This window comes from Elephantulus edwardii, unplaced genomic scaffold (assembly GCF_000299155.1).
Source record: "Elephantulus edwardii isolate Elephantulus edwardi_28Jun2011 unplaced genomic scaffold, EleEdw1.0 scaffold00006, whole genome shotgun sequence".
NCBI lineage: Eukaryota > Metazoa > Chordata > Mammalia > Macroscelidea > Macroscelididae > Elephantulus > Elephantulus edwardii.
Genome location: NW_006399756.1, coordinates 6,087,975 through 6,105,459, shown reverse-complemented (window position 1 = coordinate 6,105,459; position 17,485 = coordinate 6,087,975). Strand labels below are relative to the sequence as shown.

General features: G+C 53.1%; 2 protein-coding genes across 2 annotated transcripts in view; one reads left to right on the top strand and one right to left on the bottom strand.

The window, feature by feature from the left end:
* EDRF1 (erythroid differentiation regulatory factor 1) overlaps window positions 1-7,220 on the top strand; it is a 32,151-nt gene extending 24,931 nt beyond the window's left edge. Inside the window, exons 23-25 of the mRNA XM_006880133.1 lie at window positions 225-340; window positions 2,353-2,504; window positions 7,064-7,220. Coding sequence (XP_006880195.1) covers window positions 225-340; window positions 2,353-2,504; window positions 7,064-7,220 — 425 coding nt within the window. The remainder of the gene's footprint in view (window positions 1-224; window positions 341-2,352; window positions 2,505-7,063) is intronic.
* Window positions 7,221-9,897: 2,677 nt separating this feature from the next.
* On the bottom strand, window positions 9,898-17,485 carry MMP21 (matrix metallopeptidase 21). Its single transcript, XM_006879870.1, has 7 exons — window positions 17,324-17,485; window positions 15,861-16,413; window positions 15,027-15,166; window positions 14,704-14,845; window positions 13,373-13,630; window positions 11,187-11,359; window positions 9,898-10,197 (listed from the first exon to the last, which is right to left on the bottom strand). The coding sequence occupies exons 1-7, from the start codon at window positions 17,483-17,485 to the stop codon at window positions 9,898-9,900; spliced, it is 1,728 nt and encodes a 575-aa protein (XP_006879932.1).

The following is a 17,485-nucleotide window of genomic DNA, read 5'->3' as shown; positions in this document are numbered from 1 at the left end:
TCACCCATTTTGAATAATATTGCTTGAGTTCCTTGTTTTTCAATGCAGCATAGTATTCCATTGTGTGCCTGACTATACCACAGCTTCTCTCTCTATTCCTTTGTTGATGGGCACCTGGGTTGTTTCCAGCTCCTTGCTGTTGTGAACAGAGCCGCAGTAAACATGGGTGAGCATATCTCTGCTTGGATGTCAGTGAGCTGTCACTCTTGTGGTTACTTCTGTAGGTCAGAACAGCAATGTTGGAAAATTGAAAACCCTCTCCGGAGCTCTCGATATCATGGTGAGAACTAAGCACGCCTTCCATCTCATCCGGAAGGAGCTCACGGAGGAGCCTGACCAGGTAAAGAGGGTCTGTGTCTGTAGTTCTTAGGCATCTTAGATGGAACATCTGGGGTGAATGTACAGACGCACACATACACACTGCAGGAAAATGCTCCATTCACAGAATGTCTTACATTTGCTTGATGGAATTATTAATCTGTGTGTGTGTGTGTGTGTGTGTGTGTGTGTTTATATATGTATACACACACTCTAAACATTCGAAGTATGCTTTGATCTTCAAAAAGAATAAGCAGTGCTTGGTAAGGGACTCCTGCCCTCTGTGTCTTCCATGGAGCGCCCTGGGAGCAGTGTCCACACTGAAGGGGAAGTGGGCCAGCAGGCCTCTCCCGTTTGCCGGCGTTCGGCTCATGTGCTGCCGTCTGTTGCTGCTGAGTGTCCCTCGGTCCCCAGGGCGCACGGCCTTTGGCTCTCCTGGCTTGTCCACCACACACTGCACAGTTAGGACAGAGCCGTTCAGGACTTGCTGCTCACACATAAGTACCTGCGAGGTGACACATGTTCCCGTCACCTGTTTTCAGGTACCGGAATGGCCTCGTGCTTTTGTTGATTGGTGTCATAGCTTGGGTTCTCGAGGGAAACAAAACCAGTGAAGCTTTTTCGTTATCATTGTGTGAATGTGTATGTGTGTAGAGGGAGATTTGTCAGTGACATGGCCCCTATGTCAATGGAGAGAAGTCCCAGATCGGTAGGTCAGACTTCGGGTGAGGCCTCCAGCAGCAGTCAGACTGTCAGCAGGCGGGTGGGTTCTCAGGCTGCTGCCTTGGGAGCTGTTGGCTTCAGAAGCCAGCATACCGGGGCCATAGTTGGGAGAAAGGGTTGTAGGTGGATGGCTGTCGAGAATGCCAGCTACTAGTTTGAGAGGCTGGCTCTTGCCCAGTCCCTGCTGGGAGGCAGGGTCACGGATAGCTGGTTTTAGAGACTGACACATCCAAATTCAGCAAGTGCAGCTGGCTGTTGGTTCGAATCTGCAGCTGGTAGCTTGATAGCCAGATAGTCCGAGCATACAGCCATGGAGACCCCACCCTTAGCCAGGGAAGACTGTTGTCGATAAGTCAGGACCAGGCTTTCAGAGGCTGTAAATCACACTGGAGATTGCCCCTCTTTCTCCCGCTGGGCCAGTGAGCAGCTCCTGCCACTGTTGGCTTCCGGAACTCGCTGGGTTCCACTCGTCATGTGTTGTCTGTGTACAGATTTGCTTGTGCCTCATTCACGAGCTGGATGTTAGAACCTAGAACGTGGAGTAGTTACACACGTGAGGACCATGGCCGTGGTGATGCAGGGGCTTAGCCATGACAGCAGGTTTTGCTTACAGCGTTAATGAAACTAATGCCATGACTTTAGCATGAGATTTTAACCCTTCCATGACCCACTTGTTTTCTCTGACTTTCTTGCTGATGCCATGTGTTTTCAGTAATGAGAGATAGGCTGAAGCAAGGCGCCGCGTTTCTGGAATTTTCTAAAATAGAAATTTTGGCACATACTAAGAGGGGCTTTATGTTCCTTGGGACTGCACTGCATTCTGGATCCTTCAGCAGCTCCGTAATTTAGGGCGCTTGAAGATGGTATTTAGAGATAGGCTGAAGCAAGGCGCCGCGTTTCTGGAATTTTCTAAAATAGAAATTTTGGCACATACTAAGAGGGGCTTTATGTTCCTTGGGACTGCACTGCATTCTGGATCCTTCAGCAGCTCCGTAATTTAGGGCGCTTGAAGATGGTATTTAGATGAATAATGCACAAAAATTCAGAAGCGTGTTCATGGGGTTAGTTCTCAGGAGAAGAGAAAGCGTTGCCAGACCACGCCCTGGACCGCGTCACCACTTACCCTGGAACCACAGTCACGTGCGCTCAGGCCTTTGCTCTCACACAGTCACCCAGGCTCCTCTTGGCCACTGTAGGGACCACGGGGGGTGGGGAGTGGGGGGGGAGTGTAGGTGGACGGGGTACGTCCCCACGTCATGGGGGTTAGTTATTCTCAGGGAGCTGAGGTGAAACACTGGTTTGGTTTTTCAGCCTAAGAGTGAGGAGACTGACTCATCTGCCGACTCCTCTCCTAATCTTAATCGAGAAGAAGTGATGAAACTCCTGAGCATATTTGAATCCCGGTTGTCATTTCTTCTTCTCCAGTCCATCAAACTACTCTCTTCAACGAAAAAGAAAACAAGGTAGGTTCTGTGCTGTTCTTTGTGGAAACGTGTCCTAGGGGCATCAATGAGGTGTTTGCTCGTCTTTCATGTGGCTGATCCAGGGTACAAAGTGGTCTCTGCCCTAGAATCAGACAGTTCCAGCATCCTAAACGTTGTCCCGGTTCCTTACAGGCTTCTAGAGAACGCAGGGTGACGTTGCTGTGGGCTCACCTGGGCTGCCAAGGTCCTGCCTCCCGGGGAGGAAGTTTTTGTCCAGTCCTAGTTTGCTGAGAGTGAAGGTGTGTGGAGGTTTTAGCTGCATCAGCTGACCATGTAGGTTTCCTTTAGTGACCCGCATTGACAGTCTCGATCCTTCTGTGAGCCCCTGGTGGGTCCTTGGCAGAAGTTGTGCACGGGAGCTGGGAACGCTTCTCCCTCGCTGCCCCGGCCCTCCCTGCTCCCCTAGAGTTAGCCCTGGTCCTCCCCCAGAGTGTCCGCTGCATCGGCCCGGGTGAGGGGCCCTGAGCCACGCTCTACTTAAACACCAGGCTACTTATCTTCATGGACCTTCTGCTTCCTGATTGAGGCAAAAAAAAGGCTGAACTTCTATTTTATCCTGCTTCTGTTGCTAGTGGTTTTGGGTTTGAGTGTTTTTGTTTGGTTTTTATTTGCCTGGTAGTTGAGAATATTCACAACAAGCCACACACCAGTCCATCGGTGTCTGCATGTGCCCTGCCACACCGGCTTACTGGTGCGGAGTTATGTGACCCTTCTCACCTCCATTTCCATGTTACTCGTCTTTTCCTACAAACTCCCCACCTGGAAAGGCTCCTCTTGGCTTGCTGTTGACCCATGTGGGTAGGTACTGATTACAAGACATAATGCTCAAGGCAGATACTCTTCACTACTTACGACTAAACTGTTGCTTGGCTTTAAAGGTCATCTTAGGGCAATAGGTTCAGGGACTCATCTAACCTTCATGGTTCTAGAACATCTTGAGCCTGTGGGAATTCTGGTTTTTCTCATTTTGGATCCGGATTCTTCTGTGGACTATCTGATGAACATTCTCAGTAATGGCGGCCAGGCACCATCCACGTCTGTGTTTTCTTGGCCCAGCAGGCTGCTGTCCAGAGGCCGTTAGCCCGCCACAGGGGCCGTATCCCTGTCCTGTTCCCACTCTGCTCCTCCTCTCACCCAGGCAAAGTCTGTTGGTGGTGGTGTAAGAGGGGGAAGCAGTGCTTTTTCTAGCTCTTGGCAATCTTTGCAGAAACCTCTCCAATAATTGCTTCGGATACAGTAATCTCTTGGTCTTCTCAGGGGATTGCTTCCAGCACCTTCTGTGAATACTGAAATCTGAGGCGCAAGTCCCTATTTGGGTCTAATCTACACAGATCCTCCCACAGCCAAGAAATCATTTCTAGGTTACTTGTAAGACCTAATACGGTGTAAATGCTGTGCAAATGACAACTCCCTCTTGGCCCAACAGATTTCATTATTTAAGGGGCAGGGGGCATTCTGAGTACCCGTTTAGGAGCCCAGCTGTTTGACGCCACGTCCACAGCGCATCCTGTGACTGGCACACAGGTCCTAAGCAGACACCTTCCTAGGAATGTGAAGGTGGGGGACCTGGTCAGCGCAGGTGGAGCGAGAACTCCACAAGGTGGCGATAGAAATACGTGGTGTGGGAGCAGCAGCGGTTCATTCATTGACTTTCACACACCGCTTATTCCTCAGCTGGCTAACGTGTAATAGTTTGGAGAACATCTTTTACAGAAAGTTTCTTGTCACTTTTTATCCAGGTTATTCATGTTGTGTATGTTACAGTTTTTGTGCATGAGACATAAAATACTAACTAGCCAGTTGCTGCAGGATAGGGCAGGTTCTGACCTGTTGTTGACTCAGGTGCCAGACAATATGTATTCATTTTCCAGGGTTTATTACAAGAGCAGCTGTAAAATGTGATACTTGTGCTAATACAGTTAATGTGTTTACAAACAGAATATTTATGACTGAGCCAGAGACTTTGTCATGTTCCACTGATAAATTAACACCTGCAATTAATTAAATAAATAACTATACAGGGATGAGACCTGCCCCCTTGTCTGCAGGTTCCTGTTGTTACACTTTGGTGGATGAATGAGTCGCTTCCAGAGAGAAAAGAAAGCAAAACTAGATTTTGTAAAAGAAGGGAAATATTAATGAGTTAGTTTGTGCCTTGTTTAACCTAGCAGTTTCCTCCCTTAATTAGTAATTTTAGTATGTCTTCTTTTGGGGGACCAGTCCTTGGAGAGGGCCATTATGCTTAGAGGGTTGGAGGGATATGCAGGCGAGGAGGACCCTAGATGAGATGCATTCACTCTGTGAGTGGGGTAATGGGAGTAGGCGTGTTGGAGACAATGAGATTGGCTCAAGATAGGCCACGGTTCAGAGCTGTTATACACAGCGTTGCTATGAGTCACAAGCGACTTGATGGCACGTAACACCACCGTACATTGCCATGAAGTCTGAGAAAATGAAGATTCATTCAGTTTGTTAAAATTGTTTTGTCATCTTTTGAAAATTGCATGGGCACCTCATCCTAAGACGGCTAGCAATTTGGCATCGTCCTCCGAGGATCTTTCTCCTCTTGCTGTTTCAACCGTCTGTCTTATTTCACTGGTCATTGATTTGAGAGATGGGAGTGCTAGACTTTCGGATGACTTTGGGATTTAGTATAATGAAAAACTATAAAAAGTGGTGGCTGTGTGTGAGGGCCTTTCTCACTCCTTCCTTCAGATTTACAGGAAGGCAGGGCAGGGGGCTGTGGTGGTGGTTAGACGGTGAAAAGGACAGTGAAAACCGTGAGGTCTTTGGAATGAAGAGAACTGGGAAATGATGGGGTCTCCAGGGCCAGTGGCAAGCTTGATGAGAACTGGTTACAGAAAGGAATGATTTAGGGGGTTAATCATAGGGCAGGGTTTAGGGGTGTTGTACATAGGGTTGCTGTCAGTCGCAGGTGACTAGATGGCACATAACAACAATCATATGGTCACACAGTGTGATGGGTGGAGGGAGGGGTGGGTAAAAGGAAATTAGAAAGATCCGACGTGAAAACTGTATACAAACTTTATAAATAAGCTAGTATAAAATAAAAATATGAATGATTTGTACAAATTAAAATACAGAGCTTTAGGATTCAGATACAGAACAGATGAGGGTTTATAAGGTCTTTTCCCAGCAGCCAGCTGTAAGGTTTGTTTCGGCAGCTCCACAGCTACCTGGCAGTGTGACACCTGTCCCCAGAGCCTCGGCTGCACTTTTACCTTCCCTCACATCTAGGTACACTTGCTGTGATAACTGTGAAATGGTCATGGAGAGCTGCAAAAGGTTGGCTGAGATTTTGGTGACTGCTGCATAAAGTGTGGCCTTCAGATGCTGTGGCAGCTGCCTTGTGCATCTAACAGTGTTGTTGACTGTGCCTGTGGGGGGGGATTGTTGAGGGAGGGGGACACCTGTCTGACAGAAGACGAAGAAATGAGGCGCAGAGAAGGAGTGGGTCTCTGAAAAGAGCTGTGTGCCCCCCTGGCTTCAGCGGCCCCCGACTGCAGCGGCCAGGAGCTGAGCCTGTATCAGGCCTGCATCGGGCATGAGGCACACGGGCACACAGGAGGTCCTGGCAGGAGCTCACGGAGTGTAAACAGCATAGCTTTAGACATCAGAAAACCTTGGTCCTAATTATATAACCTTTCCGAGCTTAGGGAATCCTGCTGGCCTGGTGGGTAAAGCACTAAGATGCTAACCGAGAGGTCAGCAGTTCGGGCCCACCAGCCCCTCTGTGGATAAAAGACGTGGCTAAGTCCTCACCTCCAGAGGCGACAGGCTTCTGTGAGGCTCCTATGTGGCTGTGCACAGGACAGAGCTGTCTGCCCCGACTGGTCAGCCTGACCTCTGGGGTCGCTGAGAAAATGAACACCAGGAGTGAACGTCCCAGCATTCCTGCCGTCGTCTCCAGCAGCAACAAAATGTAACTGGTGCTCCATCACAAGGGTTACATTTTTCCAGAACAAACTTTTGTTCTTCAGACAGTTAATGGCCCAGCTGAGGGGCAGGCATTCTCTGCACTGCCGGGGAGTGACGTGGACGTTGGAGGAGGACCGGAGTGTACGGAGTCTCGGCACTGCCAGTTCTCCGCAGTCCTGACACCCCACGAGGCCCTAGACGTGCGTGCCAGCCGGGGGGGTGTGGGCCAGGCCCACTGCTCGTCCTGTGTCACCTCCCATCCGCTGTTCTTCACTGCTCGCCACAGTCCCACCCTCAATAGGAAGCAGCTTCCACGGTTGAGCCTGCTTTGTCCTGTCGGAGCAGTTCCTGGTAATAGGAGGCACCCAGGCGTTTGTGCCGAGAAGTCAGTTTCGATTAATGCCTGGAAATCAATGTCTAGAATAGCCACAAGCAGTGAATGAAGGTGGCAAGTGAGGGAGAGGCTGGCTCCAGCTTGCCTTCTCTGGTTACAGAACTAGGGGAGGATTTGTGACGAATGACCATCACGCTGTTGCACCGTGTTCAGTGTTTTAGTGATTATCACCTTTCATTACACCTGTGTGTGTTTTAAATGACAGCAGTAACCTTGAAGATGATGGAGTCCTCAAAACCAACAAGCAGGTCTACTCCCAGCTCCTGAGAGCGACTGCACACCGGAATGCCACTCTCCTGGAAAGAATCGACGTCGTCATGCCCCTGCTGGACCAGCTGGCCCGTGGGGGTGCTGGCCCGTGATTGCCAGACGGGCCTGCCCACAGATAAGCTCAGTGCCTTCACAGCGCAGGAGCTGGCCTGGCCCCCGTGGGGGTGTCCCCCCATGGGGGACGGGAGCGTCCGCTTCGAGCACTATTCCCATGACTGGTGGCCTCGGCTGGATCCTGTCTTTATGTGACACGCTGTCAGAAGCAGGGCTCAGCGGGGGGCATGGTACCTTGGTCCTGGCAGACTTGCTGGGATGTAATTACACTTTGATATATTTCTGAGGCGTGTTAAGCTGTGTGGGTTTAAAACGCAGTTATTTTGGATAAAGTGTTACTTTGATGGGAGGAGCTCTTGTCCAGGTGATCGTCTAGCTCAGTGGACATGGAAACTCCCTGCAGCCCGCGGGCCCCGGGGCCGGGTTTGCCAGCCGGCTGTCCACTTCCCAGGGTGCCTGTATGTACCTCTGTGTTGGGAAGGAACTAGCATTCCCCACACTCTCTACGACAGTTGATCAAAAACAGGTACTACCCCTTTTTTTCCTTTTTAAACTTAAAAACTGTGAATAAGGTAAGAAAGCTATTTTGAATAAATAAACTATTTATTTAAAATGCCTTTGTACTTTTCCTTGTCACATCCTTTGCACAGACTAAACTGAAACAAGGTGTCTTGTCGCACCAAACAGAAGATGGGGGGTGGTGCACATCTGAGCTGCGGGCTCCGGCCTGGCTGTGTTGCACCTCTGCCCGCGTCCACCTCTGCCCGCGTCCACCTCTCTGCCCATGTCCACCTCTCTGCCCACGTCCACCTCTCTGCCCGCGTCCACACGGGCTGCACGGCCTTGCTGTCTCAGGAAGCTGGAAAGGTAAAACCTGAGAGCAGCTGCTGCCGTCGGGTTCCGGTCCAGGCAGGTCTTCACATGGAGCCAGCAGCAGATTTGAACCACAGACCCGGTTATCAGTCCAGCATGCTGCACACTCCAGCACCGGGGCTCCTTTAAGAGAGGGACCCTCCAGGTCCGCTGCCTTGTCTTCCATGGGGGTGATGTAAGGGCTCGTACAGCCCTCAGGGGACCTCCTGCATGCCAGCCAAGGAACCATGGTGCCCTTCAGCCAGGCCTCTGCCCTGACTGGCCCGCAGCCTTCCCCCCAGCAGCCAGGCCTCCTGAAGGAAGAACCGCATTGCGATGGAGAAGTCCAGAAATGTCAGTTTTCAGCGAGGTTCATGCACATTTTTCCCTGTTTCTGCACTGATCACCGGGGTCATCACCTCCGGCCCTAGCCTGGCAGGACTGGCCCCTCGTGCCATCTGTCGACCTGCTCAGGGTGGTTCACTCCACTCTTGGGAGCATTCTGTGGGTAGAACTCATCGAGGCCTGTAAAAATCCCGCTTCAGCTACTAGGCACGTGTGAGATCAGCCGGCCTGCAGGGCTGTGGGCCTGCCTCCCAGGCCACAGGTGCACACAGTAACTGGCGTCTGACGCTGCTTGCACTGCGTGTGAGGAATTCCGGAAGGATCCACCCTGCTGATGGACAGGATGACGTCAGGGTAGCAGGGCTGTTGCTTGAGGTGCCTCTCAGCTGAGCAGACCTTAGTCAAGGGGGAACTCTGTCTCTAATCTAAGCAGACTGTCGTCCAAGGTACAATACCAACACAGAAGCACTTCTATGAAGATTAGGAAAGTCCTTTTAAAACATATTTGCAACTCGCTGGTTTCAGTTGAAAACAACTCAAATTGCCAGGCTGTGTCTTTGAGGAAAGCCAGTGTGCGCTCCTGGTCAAGGGCGCTCCTGAACCTGTCCGCTCGTTTCCTTGTCCACTTTCTGCCCACGTCCTCACGTGCCACTCATTTATTTGTGAAGTGGATAGGGGAGCTAATGCAGCCGTAGTGACCCTGAATTAGGACCTGGAAACCGCCTGCTTTTCGAGTCCCGTGGAGCGGCTGTGAGGTGGCCCGTCGGCAGCCCGGCAGAGCAGGGACCAGAGCTGCAGAGAAGGCAGGCCGAGACTTTACCAGCCCAGCTCTAGGAGATGACCGTCCACCTGCCACTGGGCTTGACTGCAGGGGCTGCCAGTAGTTCTGGTGTCCGAAGATGAATGAGAAGGTGAAGAGAGAACACAGGCAGGGGAGCCAGCGACACTGTCAGCTCTGAGCAAGGTGGAAGTGTCCGGAAAACAACTTGAGCGTGGCCCCCCAGAAATCACGCCTGTCCCAAGGTGGGGGCACACGTTCCCTGGCCAGACCTGCTGTGGCCGCCTGCCTTCCACTCTGAACCTGGGAAGGGGACAGTGTCAGGACCACCAGACCCTGCACCACCAGGGCTCTGCACAACTTTGACTTCAGCTTCCTTGAAAATTCCAAGTGATTTAGTGGCTTACATCTGACTGAAAAATCTGTGTCCAGTGGGCTTTTACACTCATACTTAACTGCTGGCGAGTCATAAAGGACCCGTAGCTGACCCTCCAGCAGATTTTCAGAGGCAGTACATTGTGCAGGAGGAGAATGCCCATCTAGCTCCCTTGAAGCCACTGGTGAATTCACACTGCCTGCCTTTGGGTTGGCAGTGCTGCTGTTTACCCGCCAGGCCACCAGAGCCCCCTGGCTCTAACTCAAGGGACCCATTTATTTCCATTATTAAAAACTGACTCTTAACTGTTTAAGAAACCAAGTGTCTCTTCCCAGAGGATGCCTGCAACACACCGTTTTCCTCATCACATGCTCAGGGTGGAAGTGTGGACATCACACACGTCAAGCCACTTCCCCGAGACCCGCGCCTGTGGAAAGAGCCCGTTCGCTGGGAGCCGGGGGTTGTGCTGTCTGTCCCTGTCGTTCACGACTTTCCAGTACGCGTTGCCTTTGAGGAAGAAGACGGAGTTGTGTGTGTAGGAGTAGTACGCTGCGTCGAGACTGTGGAAAGGGTGGTTCCGTGGCACTGTGGCTGGGAACACCTCTGTCATCTGCTTTGGATAAAAGCTGAGGACTTGGTTCCTGTTCACATCAAATGCAAACACCTGTGAAGCACGTGAGACGGAAGGCTGGCTTTGCTGGAAATGACTTACTTTTCCAGGTCACGTTACAGCCATGAGGGAAAGAAATCTGGGGCTTTGCACCAAATCCTTTGAAATTCTTAACCATCTGTATGTGACCAGTGCCCTCTATGTGCCCTGTGTCTTGTATGTTCCCGTATGTGATTAGTACCCTATATTTGTCCAGTGCCCTGCAGTGCCCTGTGCCCTGTATGTGCCCTGTGCTAGGTCTCCAGGCCCTGACTGCCCAACTGGAGCCAAATGAGAGCAGTCTTTACCAAGGACTTGGTCATCTGGCAAGTTCCTGTCAGGGACACAGGAGCCACATGGGGACAAGAGAAGCCACAAAGGAACACAGAAGCCACACAGGGACAAATAAGCCCCATAGGGACACAAGCCACACGGGGACAAGAGAAGCCACATGGGAACAACAAGCCACAAAGGGACTCAGAAGCCACACGGTGTTTCCTACTGCCAAAGGGGCCCTTTAGAGTAGTGAGAGAAGATCTTCACCCTGAAACCCACAGCGTCCCTTTTTCAGCAGGAAGTAGCTAAGAGAATACGCCATCCCCTTTTCCTTATGACTCAGGGTGAAGTCTCTCTCAGGGAGGAGTGATAGGGAATGGCAAAGGACACACTGACAAAGAAGATTAATCAGAACTGGCTTTGACAAGCACTGTGGCATTTGGACAAGAACAAACTGGGAGGAGGGTAGAGAGAATAGTGCAACAATGAATGAGTGGAAACCCAAAATCTCTGTAAATGTTTATGAAAATTAATAAAATGTAATTATAGGAAAAAAAAAGAAAATTACAATCCTACCAAAAGCAATCTGCATGTTCAATACAATCTCAAAAAAAAAAAAAAAAGCCACACGAGGACACAAAAGCCACGAGGACAAGAGAAGTCACACAGGGACAAGAGGAGCCCCATGGGGTCAAGAGAAGCCACATGCCACTATGAGCCTTACTCACCAAGGACCCTTTGAAGAAGTAAATCACTTGCTTTCGTCGGTCGTAAAAGGCTGTGTCCAGGGGGCTGGGAATTCCGGGGAATCCTTCAGAAATTAATTTGGGATAACGGTTTCCCTGTTCATCTTCTGTGTGGGCCTGATCCTTGTCACTGTCGTATCGCCAGTACTGGTTCCCTGAAAGCCAGCCACAGAACACCTGTGTGGTGTATTAGAGCGCAGGAGCGGGGTACCGCTCCAGGCCACCATGATCCCGAGAAAAAACAGGACTTGCCTCCATTCTAGGAAGTCCTCCATATCTGAGCAAAACTGATGATTTATCTAGTTATTTCTAGATTTGATCTTCGTGGATGTTTTTTTCACTCCTCGCTGCTGTTAGAAGTCTCTGTCCATTCTCCACAATAATGAACATCCTCTCGGCTCTCAGCAAAACCAACACAAACAAAAGAAACCAAACCCAAACTCACATCTCACAGCATCCCTCTAGCAGGGTTCTGAAGCTACGTCCACAAAAGGAGCCTCACCAGCTTTTCTCCTACAGAGCAGCTGGTGGGCTGAACCACTGACCATTGGTTTAGCAGCCGGACATGTTACATTGTTGTTGTTGTTGTTATGTGCCATTGAGTTGCTTCCGACTCATAGCGAACGTATGTACAACAGCCCTAAACCCTGCTCTGTCCTGTGCCAACCTGATTGTCTCTGACACACCTATTCCCATTACCCCAGTCACTGAATCAATCCCCCTCATAGATGGTCTTCCTCTCCTGCGCTGTCCCTCCACCCTCCCAAGCATGACGTCCCTCTCCAAGGACTGGTCTCTCCTTGCAACATGGCCAAAGTATGTCAGACCAAGCTTCAGAATCCTTGCCTCCAAGGAGCAGCCTGGCTTCACCCTCTCCAGGACAAACCTGTTTGTTCTCCTAGCAGTCCATGGTTTATTCAATACTCTTGTCCAGCACCACTGCTCAAAGGCATCAATTCTTCTATCATTCCTGGTCATTGTCCAGCTCTCTGATGCATAGCAACTAATTGCAAAGACTATGGCCTGGCTCAGGTGAACCTTAGTCTCCAGAATGACATTATTGCTCTTTATTACTTTGGCAAGGTCCCTGACAGCAGATTTTCTCAATGCAATTAGTCTTTTAAAATTTCCTGGCTGCTGGAACCAAGAGTGTTGATTGCTGAACCAAGCAAACTAAAGCTGTTAACAATTTCAAACTCGTCACTGTCTATCATGGTGCTGCCCATCAGCCCAGTACACGCTGCTTTCCCAGGACTCCTTAGCAACAAAACCCACAAAAACAGCTTTTATTAGGTGCCTTCAGAGTAGCACTGACTCACAATGACCCATGTGCAGAAGGACGCCCTGCGCCGTCCTCACAATCCCTGCTGGATGCGAGCCCATTGTGTAGCCAAGGAGTCAACCCGTCCCACTGAGCCGTCTTCCTTTTCCTTGACCATCTAGCAAGCAGAAGCATGCTGTTCCCCAGGGATTGGCTCTCCCTGACAGCGTGCCCAGAGGTCACGAGGCAAAGTCTCACCATCCTTGTTTGCACAGCCTCTGAAGGTCTTCCTTTCATGTTATTGGTTGCCCTATTCATCTTCCTGCCCTCGTCAGTAAAAGTGCAGTCTTGTCTTTCAGCCCAGGCTTATATCATGAACTCTGTCATACCTCAGTCTACTCAAACTGTCAATGGGCCTGTCACACCCACATCTCAGCTTTGCTTCCACTTCCTGCCTCTGACCTTATACCCATCCTTGCCCTCCACTCCAGACCCCATTCCTGATTGCTTCCTAGATGACACAGACTCCATCCATCCACCAAGTCAAGTCTTGGCTCCACCAAATCCCAGCTGGCAGCAATTATCCCTTTGTTCTGTCCACCCCTGGAAAGCCCACTTCGGCTGGGGCATCCACGGGATTTCCCTTCCCTCCAGAACGGCCTGCATGCCTTACATAACCCACCCGTTCATCCATCGTTCAGGGTGTCAAGGCTCTTCTTTAAATTCAGGGGGGACATTCTAAAAGCAATCTCAGGGGATACAACCCAATCTTGGTTGTCAGGGAGCTGATGTGACGATGGGACAGGAAGTGACGAGTTGTTTAAACAGATTCCAGGCGAGGCTGAGACATTCCTGCTGTGCGAGCTGAGAAGAGACCAGAGCCTCTCCGCCTGGCCCCGGGCTTTACCTTGAAAGAAGTAACGCTCATCCCTCCTCCAGGTCCAGATGTGGACAAACGCGTCTATGTGCTGTGGGGGGATCCCCCGCCAGCCAGCGAGGATCCGGATTGGGTCCCCGTAGCGGGTCCTGTTGTTCCGGTTCTCATAAAGCCAGTACCAGCTGCTGCGGAAGAAATAGGTGCTAAATCTCACCAGCACTTCTCCGTACCGGTTCCTCTCCTTGCGGACCCAGTCAAAGGCCGTGTCGAAGGCACCTTCACATGAGCCTGAAAGAGATCAAAACATCTGGCTGCTCGTCGAGGGGTGGGACAGCCAACTTCATGGGGGACTTGAGGGTCACAAAGCTGGGATTTCGTGACAGAACAGATTCAAAGCAGACACTGTACAAGATGAGCCTGGAGCTGGAGGCCCCCCCAAACCCACTGCTGCTGAGTGGATTCTGGCCTGAGAGACCCTCCAGGACGGGGGGCGGGGAGAACTGCCCACTTCTCCCACGGTTACAAATCCTTATAAAAGCAGACTACTATGTTCTCACAGTGGATTCGAACCACCGGTCTTCTGGTTAAACAGCCAAGCTCTTTAACCACTGCCCCTTCAAGTCTCTACCCGTGGCTCCGGCTACTCTTCAGCTCCTGCTGGGTGGAGGCTGAGTTGTGCAATCCTCCTGTGCAGACCCCAGGCCTCCCCGGTCACTGACGTCACGGGGGAAGCACAGGGTCACACACGCTGCTCACGAGGAAGTCAGTGTGTGGTAGCCTTCAGTTCCCAAGGAGGCAGAGTATCCGGAGCAGGGGAGGCGAGTACAGACGGCACAGGTGGGACCTCTAAGGGCCTAGAGCGGCTACAACAGGTCAAGCCCAGCTGAGCTGAGAGGCTGCGGCAGAGGTCCGGGCAGAGGCCTCGCTCGGTTGGACAGTCTCCACTCCCAGGAGCCGACTCCGCGGCGCGCCCGACAGGAGCAGGTCTTGGGAGGGAACAGTCGGAGCATAAAGCACGCGTGTCCTTGCAGCATGGACAGGAACTTCCTCCATTGACGGCCATGCTGGTGAGCTTTGGGGGGACGCTGGGCACGGGTGGAGGCAGCCAGTGTGCAGGCGTGTGGCAGGTGGAATGCCCACTGGTGGCTGCTGACTGCACAGGGCTGGCTACTTTTAAGAAAACAGCATTGTGTTGCAAACAAATTAATATAAAGAAATTTTTTTTAATTATTTCTTTTAAAAACCAGCATTGTGGAGCTGGTGGCTTAGGGGTCCCGTGAGGGCCACTCTCTCTGCACTCTTCAGGGACACAGTGGGGACCGAATGGGTCCCCCAGATGACCTGAAGCGGAGCAGTCTTACCGTACAGCCTCTGAATGGCTTTTCTGTCTGACCAGTCCAGCTCAAACGGCGGCCCCTGGGGGATGTAATTGGGCTGCATGATGGACCCAGTCCTGTAGGTGTGCTGCAAGCCGAGGACGTGGCCGATTTCATGGACGGCCACCTGCAGGGGGACGAGGGCTGTCGTCAGTGCTGGGCCTGTGCTGGCCGGTCCGTCACAGGCAGGTGGGCGCCGAGGGAGCTGGGCTGAGCAGGTGAAGACGCGTTGCCCGCGCTGGCTGGGAGGGCTCTGGGGTCACAGGCGGGCTGAGCTGGCACTGCCCTCCACCCACGGGCACACTCACTTTGAGGAGGCTGATGCCGGTGTCACTGGTGGGGGGTGTGAAGTGCTCATCGTCGTCGAAGTGGATGTCACCCAGGCTCCAGGCGTGCGCGAACTCCTGCCCGCTCCCATCGAAGACCCTCGGACAGCCCAGGTGCCGGCCTGCGGGGGTGGGCTCCGGGTGAATCGGGGGGCCCACCTCACGTGCCCCTCGCCTGCGTGACACTTGGCAGCTATCTCCAGGCAGAAGCATGTGAAGCAGTGACCGTGCCCTATCGGGGCGCGGAGGGAAGAGGGGTGCTGATATCCACCCTGCCCAGCTCCCGGTCCGAGGTTCTGAGTGACAAGAGGCCACGTGGGAAGAACTATATGATGGAGAATCAAGGCAGCCTGCGACCCTGCACTGTGGGAGCTGAGACTGGGAGTGGGGGTTAAGGTTAGGGTGTCAAACAGTGTGACCTCAAAGAGGCTTCAGAGAGGGCAAGAAGCAGGCCATGAGATAGCAGGGTGCTGTCCATGGCCAGGAGGTGCTCCCTGCACCCAAAGGGCCTCAGAATAAAGGCCTGGTGGTCCTGGAGGCCCTATGGGGCATGGCTCTACTCGGATGGGAGGGTCTCCAGGAGTGCAGGATGCTGGTGCCCTGCCTAGTGTCACCTTGGGCTCAGCCAGCAACAGGGTCACACACTCTGCTGTTGGGCCCCACGAGGGCTGACTGAGCCCGAGGCTGGCTACTCCCCCACTGTGATCCAGGACCCAGCTGTGTGACACTGACGCTGTATTGCAACACGCGGAATCCCATCTCGTGTCCCACCTGTAGTCGCCCCACACTCTGGAGGGCAGCGAGGAGCGCCCCTACCTCTTCCGAAGCCCAGCTTGATGTCCACGTTCACAGCGGGCCCCGTGGGGTCTTCCTGGAAGGCCAGCGGCGTCACCTCGCTCCACATACGGAAGGCCAGCCTGAAGATGGAGCGCTGCTCTTCCGCGGACAGTTGGCTGCTGTAGCCCTCACCCACCAGCCGCCACTTGAGGGTGGTTTTGGAGAAGATCCTGATGGGTCCCGAGTCTCGGGAACCTTCCTCCTGGCTGAGGAGGGGGCTGAGCAGATGCAGGAAGCGCTTCGTGCGCGCCCGTGCCTTCGGGTGGGGGTTTCCACGGAGGTTAGGGGATGCTCGGGATTGGGAAGCAGCTGGGGCGTCGGTGCTGCTGCGTCTGGGGTCACCCCAGGGGTCGGCGACACCGCAGCGGGGTCTGTTCATGGCCCGCAGCGTGGCCGCGTCCAGCACCCCGGTGGGCAGCAGCCGGTTGGCGCTCTGGAAGGCGCGCACGGCGGCGGCGAGGGCGCTGGGCCCCGGGGCTGCAGAGGCGCCCGATCCGGGGGTCGTGGTCCAGCCATACTTGGTCAGGAAGCGCTGCAGAGAGAAGGCTGGGCGGTGGCACCCTGAAGCCTCCCACTGCACCCGACATGGATGCCCCGCTGCCCCTCCTTCCTGCCCCGAGGTCTAGGTGCTGGATGCGCCCCGTGCCACCCCTTGTGCTGGGGACTCTGTTGGGAGCCATCGGGTCGGGGACTTGAGCACTAGGACACATGCACACTGCCTCCTTCACTGCCTCCTGGAGGCTGGTCCTGAACACGCACTGGCTGGGCTCCACCCAGGGAAGCAGCGTCCAAGGGAGCGGCCTTGCGCACTGCGCCTGTGGCCCTGCCCCTGACATGACGCATTTACAGTCGACTGTAGCCCACAGGGGAACCAGTAGCCTGACCAACGGGGGGATGCCCTCCTAACCCAAATGGAGTGCCTCGCCAGCGGTTCGAATCCACCAGCCGCTCCTCCGGAGAAAGATGGAAACTCTCTCCTTGTGATTTACAGCCGTAGAAACCCACCAGAGGGTGAGTTAGGAGTCACTTCCGGCTCCACAGCAGTAAGAGTCAGTGTCTCTTCTGTCATGTGGTGGCAGGGCGTGTAACCTGTCAGGCTGCTCACTCTAAGGTCAGTGGTTCAAATCCACAGCATGTCCAGTAGAGCAAAGAGGGGCAGTCTCCTCTTAAAAATATTCAGAGCCTTGGAAACCCAATGGAGCGTCGCTGAGTATCAGGACTGACTCAAGGACAGTGGGTTTGTGCCCTGCTAGCATTAGGGGGACATGGGGAATACTGCAGGAATGTATCACAGACAAAGGAAGTGTGCACGTGCACTTGGAGAAATGGTGCACTCAGACCAACTGCAGACCTTGAACCTGGGACAATGTGCTGCAAAGTCCAACACAAACCCGGCACAGGACAGCCTGTGTGCTGAGTGGGCGTCCACAGGCCTCCCCTACCTGTGCAGAGCGGGCGTCGGCGATAGGCCGGGCCTGACGCAGGGGTGATGGCTCCAGGTCTGAGCGGTCCCGGCTGTGGAAAAGGGTCTCGCAGTGGCCGGGCTTGGGGGCCGTGAGCCAGCAGAGCAGGACAGTCGGACGGAAGAGGGAGGTGGCGTGCAT